An 18184-nucleotide genomic window follows, 5' to 3' on the forward strand; every position below is an offset into this window, starting at 1 on the left:
CTTACTTTGCTTGTTTGGTGCTTTGAATGATACAGTTGAAAGATTTTAATTTCTTTAGAAAACCTTTTGTAGGACTCACCTATGCTGTGCTATTGTTTAAGTAGCATCCCTAAAAACGGTTTGATGGTTTTATGTGGAAGAGGCTAGAACGTAAAGAAGAATGGTATAGCCCTGCGGTGAGATGTTGTGGTACGATTTCCTACCACTCTGTGCACTAACTTCAGTCACATCCACACAGGTGAAACCAAATATATAGTCAAGCCGGGACAGTAAAGTGTTTTAAAATGATGTAAACGTGGCCAAAGAAATAGCATACACTGGGTATTAATATTATACATGCCAATATTCAGGAGAGAGGACACATACGCACTAAACAAGCACTTTTAAATACTTCCTGGCCTGTGCAAAAGTTGCAATTATTGTAAAAGAACGCCACCAGAAGCTGATATTCACCAGCAGCCTGACATTGCTCGTATCCACAGCGCTGCTCTTCGGGCTGCCTGGGAGCCTCCGGGCGCCTCCTCGGCTCTGGGCCGTGGGGAAGCTGCGAGAGCTCAGGCTGTGCGGAGGCACCTGCCTGGGCACCTCCGTTTCACCCCCTTCTCCCCGCTTAGGAGTGAGCGCGGTCCAGTAAGGGTGCAAAACCGCAGGGTACTGAGCACTACGACCCAGTGCAACAAAGCACTTGTGGATATTTGATTTTGTATCTTCTTTATCTTCGTAGGGAGAAACTAATTAATAATTATTAACAACAGCAAATACTGCTGTTAACTGCCGTACACCTTCAGCTAAGATGCAAGTAAGCCTGAGATACGTAATCTTAACCTATTCTCCATTTCTCATGTTAAACGAAGTCTGCCCACAGTTTGTGCAATGAATCACACCCAAAATAAAAGCGGTCACACTTCCAGGAGAAAAGCTTACACCCCCTTTCAACCTGAACGCAAAACAAGCCCTTCCAAAAGCTTTTTCTTATTGTCTGTTTGAACACCGGGTGTTCACCATTAGTCAAACGTTCAGGTTTTTATAACAAGCTACTATAGCTATTTCTCACATGTAAATTTTAACCCATATTGTTTAACTAACTGGAAGAGCTGCCTTTTCATTAGGCTTTAAGTGACTTAAAGCAGCCTGAAGGAAAAAAGCTGCAGTCTTCCTGTAAAACATTACTACAGCCTTGACAAATATCTAGATATTTGTTGTTCTTTGAAATTTGGAAGCTCAACAAGTTTCCAAAATAAATGAGTCCCTTTTTAATAAGGGTTTTTCATTTTTGTTGTAGCATACAGCAGTTTATTATATTTTAAAAAATGGAAGTTAAGTTGCTTTATCGGTGTATTATCTACACATGTAAAAGCTATTCAATAGCAGCAAGTGACAATTTGGGGGGGGAAAAAAGGGACCAGGAGAAAAAAAAACCTACCCGTACCAAAAGACTATCAGAACTAAGTTTCAGTCTACTTTGCCTGTAAGTTTGCAAAATAAAAGTAACTGAAAATTTATATCTGTAGTTATGTAACATCTGAGAGGTCCTTCAGAAATGTGAACACTTGCTATAAGTTAACATCTTTAAAAGAGGTAGGACATGTACCACTGTTGATGTGGTGTCCTCCTCTTTTTCATAAAAGCAATAGATGAAAAAATAAGATGCAGTAGTTAAGATCAGGGGAACAAGAATTTGGCTTAAACAGTCTTTGCTTATACTAAGTAAACTACAAATGGAAAATCTGTCACTTGATATCACAGGGGTTCTGTTCTGTGTATACAGGACTCAGTTCTACAAAGCTTTACTGAACAATGCGGTCACCCTGTTGTACTTCAAATGCCACCTACTCTTCAAAATTGCTTTAACTGAATTTAAAATTACAGGACAACAGCTCCATGCACTGTGCTAGTTTCTGTAAGTCAAGCAACCACAGACTGCTCAGGATCCCTCTAGAGCTTTTGGCAGAAATGAATGCTCCTGAACATAGGAGAATAAGGTCATTCTCGGGTTCTAGAAAAATTGCTAGTTTCTATCTTGTGTTGTAAATAAAAACTATCAACCAACTCACTAATCCCATCAAACTCATTCCGTATGACTTTGCTCAGTGATAATAAGAAATCAGATACTGAAATGAGAGGCTGCTTCTATAGGTATAGACACCAAATGATGAACAAGTCCTACGTTAGAGAAAAATCTGGCATGCACCTTCAACACTGTACACAGAAATCAAAGACAAGGATTGTTAAAAACTATACAAGGAAACATTGCCTTTTTTAAAAAAGGCATATGGAAATACACTGATTACTAAAACACATTATTCACAACTTGTCTGAACTAAACTGGTTTACATCATCAGGAAAATGCCAAAATAGTACAGAACATTTCTTTTTTATTTTTCTCTTAAAAAGCAGAGAGTGCCACTCTGTCAAAGATAAACTGTTGCTGTATCTAAACTTGTGTCAGTCTTCTTGTGCTTTCTGTTCAGGGATATAGAACACAGGATCATATTTCCTGCTAAACTGTTTACAGTAATCAAATGGTTATATAAAATATTCTTTTTTTCTCCACCCAATTCATTATGGAGCTACTAAAATTACAGTAACAAGGTGTAAAAGGTTCAAAGAAATTCCTGTGAGAACTACTTTGGTTATTTTATGAACCAATGTGGATTTTCCTTTTAGTTCATTTATGTTCCCAAATATATATACTGTATCTTGAGTAGAACAACTGCAAGAAAACAGTCTAAAAAATAAGACATGGAAACTGAGGTGGGAGGAAGTCAGCCACCTTTCTACTTCCACTTTTTTTTTTTTTTTTTTTTAAATACCACCATTCAAGCAACCCAATGTACTCTACAGTCCCCAAACCCACACCAAATTGCTTTGCTTTGCTGTGCATCTTTCCCTGCAGGTTTTCACACCGGCTTCTTCAGACAGAGCATCTGGAGACTACAAAAGCATTACTTGGACTTTTCCACCAGTTGAGTTTATTTGTGTGATGTTTTTTCCAGATTTGGAAGTTTTTCAATCAGTGCTTTATGGTTCATGTTGATACTGGCTATAAGTCCTCCCTCATTGCCATCTGAGCCAGTGTAACTAATTTCTTCACCAGCCAGGGTAGTCATATGGCCACCCAATGCTCTCAGCACAGCATTTCCAGCACATATGTCCCACTTCTTAATATAAGTGACATGAATATACACATCAGCTTCTTCTTGATTCTTTTCAGGAACATCAAGGAGAGCCAACACTTTGTAACCTACAAAAAAAATAGGGAAGAAGTAACATGAGTTATCAAAACATGAAGCTTCCCAATTCATCACAAAAGATAAATCTAGTTAGTGTTAACAGTATGTACCTGGAAGAGTTAGGAAAATTATGTTCTTAACTCTATCATGCTAACTCCCCACAACAGCGGAGGCACCAATACGCTTAAAAAACAAAAATCAAAAGTTTTCTCCTGAATCAGTATTGAAGCTTAGGGTATTTTGGACATGTTCTTTTTTAGACAGCCTTCTCCAATGTGCTACATATATTTAGAGACACCCCAAAAGAACAAGACTATCAATTAAAATACTGTTTTGCTCTTGGGCTCACTCCCCTCAATCATCCATTGTGTAGTCCACAAGTCACTGTTCATAGTCAGCATTCCTTATTTTATAGAAATTTTTCAATTTTTCAACCAACATCTTTGTTTTATTAAAATTTTCCTCCTTTTCTTTTTCTTCTTATACAGAGTCAAAGTTAGGGAACAACTAGTATCATCAGTTACAATTTCATCTCCTCTGACAATGAATCTACACAAATTTTCTTGTGATAGCAGAGGAAATATAGAGCTTCCTTTTAGAAAGTTTAATCCATAAGACCATGCCAGAGCTATTCACCTATGTATGATCTTATGGACTAAACTTTCTAAAAGGAAGCTCTATTCTTCATTAAAGGCATGGAAAGATACACTTTCATAAAATTCAATTTTTTCATGGATTTTACAATGCTTATAAGTAATTACTACTTCACATTGGTGCCTTGAATATTTGCATTCTGACAATAGCATGTACAAAGATATTGTTTAAGTTTAAAAACAAACAAAAACATACTAGTAGTTAATTAACAGCCAACAGATTCCTTATGCGATTCGATATTTGGCCACATATTCCTTTTCCCTCCACAAACACACCAGTGCCTTCAGCAAATGCACATTAGTGCACTTAGTGAAGGGACCAAAATAATACTGGAGGTCCAAGATTAGATTTAAATATTCAATAACCTGTGAGTAGCTTGAATCGTGAACAGGTTTTCATGTAGGGGATTGTGTAAAGTGCTCCTCCTGCCAAGTGCTTGCTTTTTGGGGTGTGAAGAATAAAGGTAAGAAGAAAAAGGGGGCATTCTGCAGTGGCATCCTTTTGTCTAATATCTGCTGTGCACTTAAACCAGCTGGAAGCAATATAAGGGACAAGATGCTTAAGGAACCAAACCTGCTCCACCAGCGGGGATTATCACAGTTTTATTTCCAAATGTCTGCCGTGCAACCTGCTCGACTTTTCCTGCATGAGAACGGGATACAATAATCCTTGGGGTTTTCTCATTGTAGGACGAACGAGCTTTTATATTTGATCCGCCATCCACCATTGCCCAGGCTACAACAGAAACAAGTTCTGGTAAGCTTTATGAAAGGCAATCTCTGCTGTTAAGGGTAAAGCTAAAAAGGTACGTTATCCCTTAAAATTAAAGTGATGTCTCTGAATTAATTTTCCTCCCCGCTGCTAGATATAGCAGTGAAAGTTGGGGCTGACAGAGAGGAAGCCCGTAAGTAGAAAAGAAATAGGGCCCACACCTACTGCATTATTGCCTCATTACTGCACTGCATTATTCCACACCTGGCTATCCCCATGCAAGAATGAAAAACAGAACAAATAAACAAACCCCACAGTAAGAGGAGAAAACCCCAAGTAGTAATAATCTGGCTACGCAATTGTAAAGCCGCCAAAGTTAACAGGGTGGCTTTGAGTCTGAAAGATACTCAGTATTTCCTTAAACAACCTAGTTTTAAAAACAAAATAACCCTACTTTGCAAAAATATTATAATATCACTTGAAGTCATTTTGTTCAGAAAGATCGTAATAGCAAGGAAAAGTATGAAAACATTTTACAAAGTGTGTGGAGGACTGGATTTAGAATACACAATCTTCCTCTTGTTTTATTATGAGGTTCAAAGCTTAACTTGGTAGGTGGCATCCCCCAACCACTAATTTGACACTTACTTAGCAGCCTAACCAGCAATTTCGTCTCACTAGAGGGCCAAACTGTATAGCAACAGACTAAGCTATGTGTAATAACAACACTGACTGTCCTTCCTGCTTTGTGGGGTACTGTTAGGAACAATCTACTGAAAATAGATCCGTATTTCCAGCTTGGAAAATGAATATTCTTCATGTGGAATGACAGATTCCTTGTATCGCATCTGATATCATGTCTGGTGACATCAGATTATTACTATTAAAGGAGATAAATTCTCAAAATTACAACCTTCTAAATTTTTTTCAGATATTATATGATACTTAGAATAAATGTTTCAAAAGGTTAAGGTATTTAAAGAATATCAAAATACAGCACATATTAAAATGATTGGGATTTAAGCCATCATTTAAGGAAAGCAAAGTATTTAGTACAAAACACTGAATGCTCAGTAGACAAAAAAAAAAAAAACTTAAATCCAACAAAAATACATTTAATTAAACATTCTTAGATCCTTTATCAGAGTTAACTTCACAACTCTAGAGGTCAGTATTGCCTAAGGGGAAAAAATGAGAATAAAAACTCTAGCTTCAACCATATAAGATGTAAACACTAAAACGATTTTGAATCATTCAGAAGTGCTGTATATACACTGCCAAACTAACAGCCATCCTCACTGACACACTGTTAGTATCAAAGAATTAATCAGGTCAGGCTCATGAACTTTGCAGCATGTCAGGCAGTCAGCAAGGCCACAAGGAACAGTCCTTCCAGAAGCTAATACACAGTTGTCATTAATACCTTTATCTGCCTTTGTTATTTGCAGTGAACAAACACCAGCCCTTGGGCACAATTTCACAGACCCAAATACTTCTACTGGATGAGCTGGATGAGCAAAGTGCTATTCGTTAGAGAGTAACAACACACAAAAGATCTGTATGTGGGAATTTTTTTTGGGGGGGTTTTGTTATAAGCACTCTGTTGAAAAGATTTTAATTGTCAAACACTTTTTCAGGTTTTTTAATGCATCATTTTTATGCTACACATGGACAACATTTTACATTCTGGCTTTATAGCACAGAACAAATTTGCTGCTCTGAGGTCTACAACAGTGTTATCTTGCACCAGGTTTATTTTTAATTTATGCCTACATGTGTTCCATCAAACATCAAATTTTAACTAGCATTGTCACTGAAGATACCAGAAACAAGTGAAATTATAAAAGTACCTGTATATGCTGAGAAAGGCTTGTGTATCACTCCTATTACAGGTTTACCATTTACAGCCACACAAACCATAGTTGTGACATACTGTCGAAGATCCTCTGTGGGCAAAATGAGTAAATAAAGACATTCACAATCAGATGTGAAGAACAAAAAAAAAAAAAAAAAAAAAAAGGACCCAAGAAAGACATGTTGTTCTTTGAAAACTAGCTGGCACTCCAAAATCACCTTTTACAATTTTGCATCTTCAAGTAATCCTACAGTTACCAAAAGACTTAAAAGACTTTCTACTTTTCTTCCTCTTCCATAGATATATCCTATACTCACAGTAGATCAAATGTTAAGGAGATGTAAATGTTAAAAAAGTAGAAGACTCAATTTTATATAGAGAGATATATAGATATAGACATAAAAAACCCTTTGTATCTCAAGTACAATATTCATTTATCCTTTCCTTTAGAGGAACCAATAATATTCCAAGATACTTAGTGCTGTCACAATAGCAACTACAAATATACAATGAAACATGTAACCCTAGCTAAATCCATAAATGACAGTTACCATTTGTTTTAGCAATTACTTAGTTACACAGAATGATTAAGTAATTTCAGAGTTGGCAATAGGAAAGTAAACACTAGGCTCTGACTACTACAGAAGTTTTGTTTTACAAGCTGTTCAGACAAAGCACACTAGCTTTGATATAGCAAGTATATAGTATATATGCAATGTACTTTAGCAAGAGTTGCCATTCTGAATACAATTTTGTTTCAGGTACAAAAGGCAGACATCAGTATTACACACATGAACTGTCAACAAGAATCAGTTACCTGTGTATTCTTGTGTGGCATCTAACGGATCAATCCAGACAGTAACACTTTCTGCTGGAACCTCTTTAGACTGTATTTTTTCCTTTATATCTTCAGGAATATTACGATCCCAAGAGACTGTCTCCTGATCAGTTGCATCAACATGTTCTTCAGAATTTATCTGTGATAAGACAACAAAAGTGGATGCATTAACTCAACAAATGCAGTAACTGAGGTACTTGGAAGACGAAAAGTTTGCTCTTATCTTTGCTTTCTCCTTTTGCCTCAAGCTAGAACAGCATGAATTGGACATTTTCCGCAGTGATAAGCTATTAACCTCACCTGGCAAGCAATAAAAAAAACTAGAATTCTAAATTTTGCTCTGAACCACAGAATAGTTGGACATAATTTGTTTGGCTACAGTTTTTCTTACTGAATGTTCTCACAGTATGAATTGAATTTTAAAAATCAAACGTTAAACACAGTTACTTCAAGCATCACAAGGAGAACGTTTCATCCTGGATAATAATCAAAAGGTATAAAGATATAGTAACAGTTTAATACTCCAAACAATGTTTTATCCTATATACATATATATATATAAAACAGATGCAGATTCAAATGTGCAAGTAATTCCCTAATAAATAGTTTACAAACTGTAGCATAACGTAGAGAAGTGGGAATCCTAGATACCATTCCTGCTTCTGGAATTGAATTATGACCTGTTTATTAAGTAACTCACTCAACTGGATGCAGCCTTTATACAACTGTCAAATATATTTTATTTTATAAACAAGTTAATGACGTTCCACACCTATCTCTAGGGTAGGTTAGGCTGAGAATCTAAGGCAGCCTGTGATGAATATTTATAAACAGCAGTCATATTTAGAGTTATTGTCACTTGTAGACTATCTTCAATAATTTCAATCTGGACTAGAGAGGATTTCAGCCTGTAAAACTGAAGAAGAATTTGGCAGATCAATGGAATACCTGGTTCCATTCTGTTCTGAGAAACATTTTGCTAAACCCAGTACAACTTAATTTTGACTGGAAAGTTACTTTCAGATCATGAGAGATGCTGTTATCACACAACATTGTGCGTAACGATCTCTCATGTCATATCATATACATCATATAACCTCACAGGAGGAACAACTGGGTAAATAAGGGTCAACCCCATAAAACGGTCTAGAATCCCAGCTTACTACCACCACAGGTGTGGTTTACAGGAGGGTTGCAACGCACTCAGAAATAAGTAGCACCAACGAGCATTTAGGTAGATACATCCAATGTATTTTTGGCACCTCAGTTACATTAAGAGACCAGTATTTCTACACTCCTTCCACCATCAAGAGAAGGAAGGTGATGCTACCACTCTTGGTAAGCTTTAGCCTCAGTGACCCCTGAGAAATGCCTCGCCCCACCAACTTCTCATCTATAGCCCAGAGAAGGCAGAAGGTGTGTGTGGGATGCAGTGCCTACAGTCTAGGAGCACCTACTTGCCTCCACTCATGGCCCGTGGAGTCTGGATTATTAGCTCAGACCCAGATATCTGACTGATACAGCAGACAAATCCCACCTGACTAAAAGAAATTTTGTTGTTACTATAGATGTTGTAGGCATGTGACACTAAAATGATCACACTAAGATTGATTATATCAGACTTTGACTCAGCAAGGTATTTAGATGCTTTTCTCTATGACATGAAGAGACATCACTCACTCCAACTGTAACAGATTATTAGCAAAGGATGAAGGGTCATCTGCTCCAAGAGAGTTCAGAAAAAAAAGAAACAAGCAGAACCACAGCAACTCTATCTTGGCTGCTGTTTGATATAAAAGCAGCATTTGAAGTGTTGCATGTCAACCACAGAGCACTTGAAGCTGCTTTGACATTTACAAATTAAACATCTGTCACTGTACAATAAACCTGCTGACTGTGTTTTCCCCTGGGGAAAACAGTCCTGCAAAGTGAACAAGACGAGTTCCACAGACTTGGCAGTCTCAACACAAGCTCCAGGCATGTTTTAATTCCAGAACATCATATAACCCACCAGCATAAGCCATCCTTTTCCTCAACAGGATTCCAAAACATTACAAGGTCAGAATCAACCCTCAAACAGAAAAGTCTCCTGTTAAACCTATTGTATAGCACAATCTGAAAGGTTTCCAGAGAAGGATCTACCAGCACAAATTGTCTGACTTCAGACACAAAAGTAAAGCATAATAATAGCAAGTAATACTGCTAATATCTATGTAATACTTCCGTATTGCTCTCTGTGCTATCAGGATTACTATGTGCAGTAGTACAGACAGCAGAAATAGAGCGACATAAATCCTATGATACTGATCCCATTCTCTGGTCTCTTCCTTTGGAGGTCATCTGAAAAAAAAGAATCAATTGGATCACTAGTTCTTCCATTCAAATTACCATTTACTCCATAGCCCTAGCTACATATCCTAAAAATCACAGGTCAAGTAAAAAAATCAGAGCTGTTTCAATATCTGCATGTTGCTTTTAATAATGATGAGGAAAATATATTACGGGTTTTGCAAAATAGATTCTGGTTTAGCCTGAGAAGAGCATCAGCAATCTTTAACATTGGAAACTTCTCTTTTTTAAGTGAACAACCCAGGAAGATGTACCTGTGTCTTAAATGTGGTAGCATATTTATTGCTTACTGTTTAGCTCTTGCTTATTGCAGGAAGTCTCTGCAGGCTGTGATCTTAAATTTCAGTCTTTTCTAAAGATATGTGGTATGCAGCTGATTGTATCCCCATGTCCTCACTCAGAAATAAGGAGCAGATATGGGAGCTAAGGGACCACAATATGAACTGCTTTAGTCAATGAAGCTTGTTCCAGCAAGACGCTCCCAGGCAATTAAACTGCTACTTCAGTGCAAGCAATTACAGAGTTGTAAGCGTGCCTACTTGCTGCCACACACATAACACTGCCTCTTCCAAAAGCTTTTAGCGAAACCGATTTAGACAGCAACTCCTTGCACAAGAATTTGAGACAATGAGCAGAGAAGTAAACAGCTCTTTAGAGTCATCCTCTCCACAGCTCTATGTTGCAAAAGCCAGTCCCCAATTTCTGTATTCTGCCCACTGATACAGCATTTAACCACCTCTCAGCAATCTTCCGCAAATACACATGGAGAAAAAGCCCTCCTCAGAAAAAAAAAAATGCAGCAAATGTAGAGATTTATTAAAAAAAAAAAAAAAGCATGTAAAACATTATAAGGACTTCCATTGAAAAAAAATCAACAAAAATCACTTTTATAAATTCGGGACTCGCCCAGGAGGAGCGGGTCCCTCGTAGGAATGTCTCAGTGAATGAGGGAAATTGTTCACGAGAGGCAGTGGCGGCAGAGGTTCGGTGGCCAGAACAAGCTGTGCATTCTGTGGCCCAGAAGCAAGGCCCAGAGCTGCTCGAGAACAGGCAGGCAGCTCAGAGGTGAACTACACACTAAACTCAAAACTAAACTAAAAGCCCTGTGCGGACACAGGTAGCGATGCGACCAACCAGCTCCAGCACAGCTGACACCAGGAGCTGAGGGAACCTCACGCTGCCTCATTGCCCGTGTGCGGCTGCTCCCCAGCAGGGCTTCACAGAGTCTTGGTGGCAACACCCCACAAACCTGGTGACACACTACCTGGCTGGCCGGGGCAGCACACAAATTCAGGATTTTGAAAGAGCACAGCCATAGTTTTGCCTTGGGAATAGCACACCCATTAAAGAGACAGTAAATGGAAAATATATGCCAAAGAAACTAGAGTTTTCCAATATTTAAGAGAAGTGTTTTAACACTTAATATAGTAATCTTACTAGTCAAAGCTTCCAGGTTTATTCAACACATAGGCATTTTTAAACACAGCTTCTTTCTTTTGAAAGGGTTCTTTAGCAAGCTTTTCCTTCTTCCTTTACCACTAAATACCACACACACACACACACACACACAAAAAAAAAAAGCTTTTATAGATGATCTTTTTCAAGCCTTTGAAAAAGGCTTAATTCCTTAGAATCCCCTTTACAAAGGGTTTAAGTATGGCAGATTTTGTTACGAGAGAGAGATACATGCTAAAAACCCTGCCTGTGTCATTTTGGATTTCATTTAAACTTAAAATCTCATCTATCTCTCTAATAATGCCACACATTTTTAAGGCGACACAAGTCCAGCTGGGTGGAAGTTCTACAGTTTCTTCTACTCCCAGCTCCATCTTCATTTACTTGGATGGCAGTGGGGAGTGACCTCTGAATGGGCAGGATGATCTTGTGTGTGAGCAGGAACATTGACACTTGGCTTAGTTCAAAAGCTCAACCAGTGTTTAGCAAATTTTCATTTACTTGGCTTTAGTCATTAAGCCAGCCGGAACTACAGTGAAACTAAGGTTTTCAAATAGTCAAAGTGATAAAGACAAAAATTCAATAAATAAAACTGCATGAATCATAGAATTCATAAAATGGCCAACAGTAATCTGTTTAAAATAATAAGAAATAAAAACATTGACAGTACGAAAGCCAAGTTATTTACAAGTCATTTCAATGGACAGCAAAATTTTCATTTGCAGTTCTGCACAAATGTAAGCATGCAAATTTGATAAAAAGAAATATATGACTGGCATGTCACAAGGGGTTCTCAACGCTACTTTTCATTTTTTGAAAACAGCCAAATAAGTCTAGGTTAGATGTAAATCAACATAATAAATCACTGAAACTTCACATTGTTTGTGATTCACTATGTTAATAAGAAATTCAAATCTCCAGGTGTTCAACAGGCAGATTAAAGATACCCAGTGCATGCACAAGTCAATTGAACTACTTGTAATTACATCTGAAAATATAATCAGAGAATGCATTACCATAAAGTTAAGGGCTTTAATTTTATTTTAGGTACAGAAGGCCAGCAGAAATCATATAACATCAATTAAAACCCATGTTAAAAGCTGTTGTCTATAGACAATACCTATTAATGAGATTTCAGATTAACATACATGCTTCTTGCTTTACTCAGAAACCTGTTGGCAGCTGTTAAAATTATATGGATCAAACCTATGTTAATTTTGCTAAAAACATAAGTATTGAGGACGATGTTCTTTGCACAAAGGTTATGGAACTTATTCTGCATCACTAAAATCCTTGTGAAGTTTTTAAGTAACATTCTGATTTTTAAACCTACTCCTTAACAGATCTCTCTTTCCAAAATAATCACTATCCGATGTAGAACTTGTCATTCTACTTGCAATTCCAATTTCCTTAAGTACAGTAAGCAGCATTGTGGCGAGATCTCTACAAACAGCAGATTTAAATCTAGAAAATATTTCGGGTAGCTTGGAAAAGGAGTGCTTTAAGTCATTAGTACTCAGAAGGCAGATTTAAAAGAAAATCTTGTTAAAAGGGTAACTGAGAAGTTCTTAAATTTCCATTTGAAACACGGATGACAGATATCAACAATACTATGAACACAGACAGGAATAAAAGATATTCTACTATTCTATTGGGGAAAAAGGACACATAGCTAGCACAACCAGAGCATATACATCACTGTTGTGGTCAAAAACAAGCTAAAATGCCAAATAGTGCATGGCAGGGAAAGTACAGTGCAAATACATTCAAGCAAGTAAGATTAAGTCTGCATCTTGTGAAAATAAACCCATGTTATTTTGGGAAGCAAAATAGTGGATTTAGAATTGCGGGGGGCCATTGTAAAGCATCATCTTCATAGTCTGAGGACACAGGGACTTAGGTCAAAGCACTGGTTTAAAGAGTCCACCCCAGCTCACATTCCAACCTTGTGCTTAAGTACACCGTCAATTGTTTGTAGAGCCATACTGTGCATTGGATAAGGATTACTCATATATATATATATATATATATGTATATATTTAAGCTTGGAGGCATTCAAATATCAGCTAACAACACTAACTCCTGAAAAATAATCACGTTAGCAACACAGAAGACCCCGAGATGTGGCAGTAGGACTCTTCCAAGAGAGAAGTTCTGAGCAAAGAGTATGAGTTCTCCTGGGCAGTGCCTAATCTTGGATTCAGAGACGGCTTCCCCAGCCTCCCTTCTTCCCCCCCGCCCCCCTGCTTTCTGCTTCCTTAAGTGAGAAATCTAATTCTTCCACCTTTCGCTAATAATGAGATCTTAGCAGACAGACTGCTTGCGCACCTTCCTTTACTACATCAAGCAGCATAGTACAGGAAAACAGTAAAGCCAAAACTGCACAGCAACTTGAGCTTAGGTTGGCCAAGTAACTTCCTCCAGTTATTTTTAAAGACTGAAAACCTATAACTACTCTTAAAGAATAATAAACGATTATTTTCTTTGCATCAAAAGGCAGATTTTATTACTTTTGGAAGAAGGGGAGTGGTTGCTGCTAGTTGGGGCATTTGGCCTCGGTCTAAAAGTCAAGATACCCCTCTTATGCCTCTGACCACAATGATGTGAATAAATGAGCATTTGGGCTGAGTTTGCTCTTGAAATTCTTTGCATTCTTTGTTTGATATTTTATTTAACAATCCCTTGGTTGGTAGCATCATCAACAAGAGAAGAGGATTTTTATTTGACTTCAGCAATGTTTTCTATTCTGGAATGACCCTTTACACTTAGAAATAATGCTGCAGGTGAAAGCATGATGCCCCTTACAACATAAGATGCAGTCTTATGTAGCTTCACATGAAAAGTGTCTCAGGAAATCCATTTTCCTCTTCAGATTCGTGACAACTGAATCTGCAGATCTATTCTGAGAAATAGTAGCAGTTCTAAGTGAGGAGCTGGAGGTGTACAAGATGAATTTACAGGACCTGAGAATTGTACATGTATGCAGTAAAAGCATAAAATGCATCTTTGATCTAGCAAATGCCTACAAATACATTTTCATCATAGTATAGATATTAATAAACACTATGCCTTATTATTATATACAACTTGTTATCTAAACGAGTAACTTTAAAAATACATAGCAAGTTCTTATCTGTACCACGTACTCAGGACACTAAATATACCAGAGCTGGCCTCTCATTAATAACTCCAGACCAGCCAAAGGGTTTGTTAGCCAGGAACCTCCTGCTGCTTCTCATTGCTCACGCTCAGCTGATGTGAGTGAAGGTGGAGGGAGAGAGGAGACAAACCTGGACACCAAAGTTTTTGAAAAGATGCATCAGGTTAGCAGTCTCCAGGAGAAAGACACGCAAGTCAGATTCTCATCTCTAAGCACCTTACCGGGGTTCACAGGCATAACCACAAACATGGAAGAGGCAGCACTGTAACATAAGCTCAGGAATGAAAGCCTGCAGAGTTTGGGCAGCGACAGAGGCACGTCAAAATGCCAAGCTCCATGAGGACAGTGAAGAGCAAGAGCCACTGGAGGACAGTAAAATTCTGTGAAAGAAGTATCTTGCCCTTGGCAGGAACAATTTTCAAAAAGCCTTCATAGTTTTTCTGTTGATTTTTCTGTTAGACATTTCACCATTATTTCAAATGTTGAACAACTTGTTCTTTCTTCCTTTAGATATCCTTCCAATGTATTTTTTTTAAATACACATCACTTGAAAATAGGCCTGAGGAACATCCAAAACAGTCACTGAAAAGTGAGTGGGCTAGTGCGCTGATCAGAGTTGTAGCTATTTATTTCTTTTTTCCCCCCAGTTAAAAAGACACTATTTTTTCTTCTCCTGTCCAGGAAAAGCACGAGACCATTACTTTTCAAATCCGTAAGATGTAGTTGCAGTGTTAATTAGGGTTTTTCCATCGGTCTCAAATAACTTCAGTCTCCTATGTCCTTAACTTACTATTAAGTTCTCATTTATTACAGACACAAGTAGACAAAAAAAGGCACCTAGGTCTGGTCTTGGTTTGGGTGCAACTTTAAGTGTTGGACAGAGTTTTTGGAAGCCGATGTGAGCCTTGGGTGCCCTATACCTCTAAAAAACATCTACATTCAGTTTGCCCCATAAGCAGTGATCCACAGAGTGAGCCAGCACTAGGTCTTGCCTTGCGCAGCTCTGCTTGCCAACGATCCTGCATTCATCCTTGCACCTAATTTCATGGGCTGGAACGCAGGGCAACACCTGCGAAGGGGCATTTCGCAGACCAGCCCTGGCACAGAGTCAGGGCACATGGCGGCGGGCGGGAAGGAAACGTTTCCTGCGCCAAACTGCGAAACCCATAAATGACACGTGTCTCTCCACGACTAGCTCGGGAAAAACCTCGCGCCCTTACAGCACTGGAGGAAAGCGAGGGGCAGGGCCTGATGCTCCCATTTTAGGGTGTCGATGCTTACAAACTTGTAGCGATTGAAGTTAGCGATATACCCCGGGGAGCAACGCTGGGGCCTCAGAGGCCTCCCGCGCACGGCCCCGCGCCGGCACCCACCTGCACGCCGGGGAAGGCGGCCCGCAGCAGGTGGAACATGCGGCGGTTGGAGAGCAGGTCGCCGCTCGTGAGCTTCTCCTCGGCGCCCTCGCGCGTCTTGCCCTTGGCCTTCTCGTTGAGGACGTTGCCCTCGCGGACGCGCCGCACCTCCGCGCCGCCGCGCGCCGCCGCCTCCACCGACACGGCCAGCAGCTCCCGCAGGTCCACGGCGCCCGCGGGGCCGCGCGCCGCCTCCGGCTCGCCCAGCATGAAGAAGGCGAAGCGGCCGGCCAGGAAGCCGGAGTAGAGGTGGTAAAGGACGCCCAGCCCCAGCAGGCAGAACACGGCCATGCCGAGGGGCGACAGGCGGATCCCCATGGGGGCCATGGCCGCCCAGGGACGGAAACGCAGGCGGGCGGGCGGCCTGCGGCGCTCACCGCGGGCCCATGGCAGCCGGTGCCCTCCTTCCCCCGCGGCGGGTGCTGCTGCTGGCGCGGCCCCAACCCCAGCTCCGCGCTCGGCGGCGGCCCGTGTGTATCCGGGTTAGGCGGAGGCGGAGCCCGCGCACTGAGCATGTCCCGCCGGCGGCGGCCCAGAGCGGCCCAGAGCGGCCCCGGTACCCGTGGGGCCGTGGCGGCCCGCAACGCCCCCTGCCTCTCCTTGTTCCCACCAACCCGCCTCCGGATTTTATATATATATATATATATATATATATATATATATATACATATACATATATATATATATTTTTTACTAATCTCAAAGGTTTTTATTAAGCTTAGAGGTTTCATCCTGTTCCGGCCGTTTGAAACGTAGTTTGTTGAGGCTCAGTGGCTCTAACGGCTGCGCAGAGCTGCTCCCCTTTGGTTTTCTTGCTTATCTGGGGGGTCCTGGCGGCCGCCCTGCAGCTGGGCCCTGCTCCAGCCCACGACAGCGCTTCACACTGCTGCGTGCGGAGCCTCTTCCAGGCACCAAGATGAAGCTAATCCAGCCGGTTTCACAACCAGATGATGCCCCCTGTCTTAAATTATTCCTTATTTTTGCAGCTCGGGTAATTTGGGGAGACGTGAAGATGCCTGCTTATGCCCAGAGCACGCATCCGTGGTGGAAACCTGCAATATTCACTGACTTCTTCTGTTTTCCAATTGCCTCTAGTAATTTTGAGTAAGTGAAATCAGAAGCAGAAGGGCTAAATTAGCATAGCAGTATTTGAATTAATAAGCTGTGTCTTTACTGCAGCAGTATTCTAGTTTGTTGATAACACAGGTTGGAGAAACAAGCTCTGCTAAACTTGGCTAATGACTCTGAGTAAAAGTAATTATTTGAGATCATGCAATATAACTGTTTTCCCAAGGTCTTGTGTTTTACCTCTTTTTAAATAATGTGAAACGTAGGCAATTGGGAATGTGGAAACTAGGAAAGGTCAAAGTTAACATTGCCCTTGCAAATTAAAATTGCCGTATTATCTCCCTCTTAGAATCTTAATTAAATCTTCAATTACATGTTTGCATACTGTGTCCTGCAGGATCACACCCTCTCTTAAGTGTATGTGTATGTGCAAGGACTACAAATGAAACAAAGGATTGTAGGAAGAGAAAGGATTGGATCTGAAATGGGATTCAAAGAGTTGGATTGTATTCTTAGCTGTATTAGGATTTAATTTTCTATGCTATTAGGCAAGGCAATACCGACAACTACAGTGTTCGCATTTTCCAGCTTTTCATTCTACTTAAGATGCAGGGTCTTTTTCTGTGTGTTTGCTTCTCTGGCAAGAGAAGGGCTTGAAAAGATATACTGCTTATTTTCTTAAGCATGAGCTTCATGATTTCATATACTAATAATTAATGGTAATAAACTGTGCAGCAACACAGGGCTGGTGTTAGAAAAGAATACTCTTGTGCCTGTAATGAGCAATGAGTGTGAGGTTAACAGAACAGGCATGCTTGTAATTAGTTCCCCTGTAAAAGTTGCTGGGGAAAGTAGCTGTTCCGTGCAGTGCTGTCAGTAGCAGTTTTTATGTGTTCAGTGAACAGGAATTTTAAACTTCTAGTGGAAGAATCCCAGGATAAGGAAAACCTTCTGTTATTTTAAATTGCAGCTTTCTGGGCTAGTTTCCTTGCTAATTGAAAGGAAGTAAAATGCCATGCAATTTAACCCATTGAAGTTTGTGGAGACTTCAGGGAGGCATTGAAAAATGATGGATTTATTACTTACTACTAAAATTTCTATGTCTGCCTTTCAAGGATGGTAAGTATAGACAGTAATGTAAACTGAGGATGATGTTGTACAGAGAGCTCTTTATTTCAGTGTTACCTTATGTACTATTTCTGTTAGGTTTCAGAATACAAATGTTGACATTTTTCAGACTGCAAATACTGGATAAAATGACAAAATACATTGGCAATATGCTAGCATCTTTTTATTTTTTTTCCAACAAACTTATTCTACATTACAATTCTGCAATTACAGGCATTATTTTCAAAGAGTTTTAGTTCAATACCTCCCATACTATTTTCCCAATATCCTAGACTGGATTCCTCATGGTTATCCAGGTTGCTGTTGACTTCCCCTGGCCTC

The 18184-nt window shown here is 39.7% G+C and overlaps 1 protein-coding gene across 1 annotated transcript; it reads right to left on the reverse strand.

The window, feature by feature from the left end:
- Positions 1–1719: 1719 nt before the first annotated feature.
- BPNT2 (3'(2'), 5'-bisphosphate nucleotidase 2) lies at positions 1720–16024 on the reverse strand. The gene is made up of 5 exons (XM_010220474.2): positions 15629–16024; positions 7271–7430; positions 6449–6544; positions 4461–4622; positions 1720–3244 (listed from the first exon to the last, which is right to left on the reverse strand). Exons 1-5 carry the CDS (start codon positions 15992–15994, stop codon positions 2973–2975), a joined length of 1056 nt encoding a protein of 351 aa, XP_010218776.2. The 5' UTR covers positions 15995–16024; the 3' UTR covers positions 1720–2972.
- Between the last annotated feature and the right edge of the window lie 2160 nt (positions 16025–18184).

Source organism: Tinamus guttatus, unplaced genomic scaffold (genome assembly GCF_059628265.1).
Source record: "Tinamus guttatus ecotype Peru unplaced genomic scaffold, ASM5962826v1 Tinamus_guttatus_pri_ptg000056l, whole genome shotgun sequence".
In the NCBI taxonomy this organism is placed as follows: Eukaryota; Metazoa; Chordata; class Aves; order Tinamiformes; family Tinamidae; genus Tinamus; species Tinamus guttatus.

Bases quoted from the DNA above. Each gene is read 5' to 3' on its own strand.
- BPNT2 (XM_010220474.2), bottom strand. From the start codon at position 15,994: ATGGCCCCCATGGGGATCCGCCTGTCGCCCCTCGGCATGGCCGTGTTC. The intron at 6,545-7,270 runs GTAACTGATTCT...TTTTGCCCACAG, and splicing joins TGCCACACAAGAATACACAG to AGGATCTTCGACAGTATGTC. The intron at 3,245-4,460 runs GTTTGGTTCCTT...TTTTTTTTGTAG, and splicing joins AATCCCCGCTGGTGGAGCAG to GTTACAAAGTGTTGGCTCTC.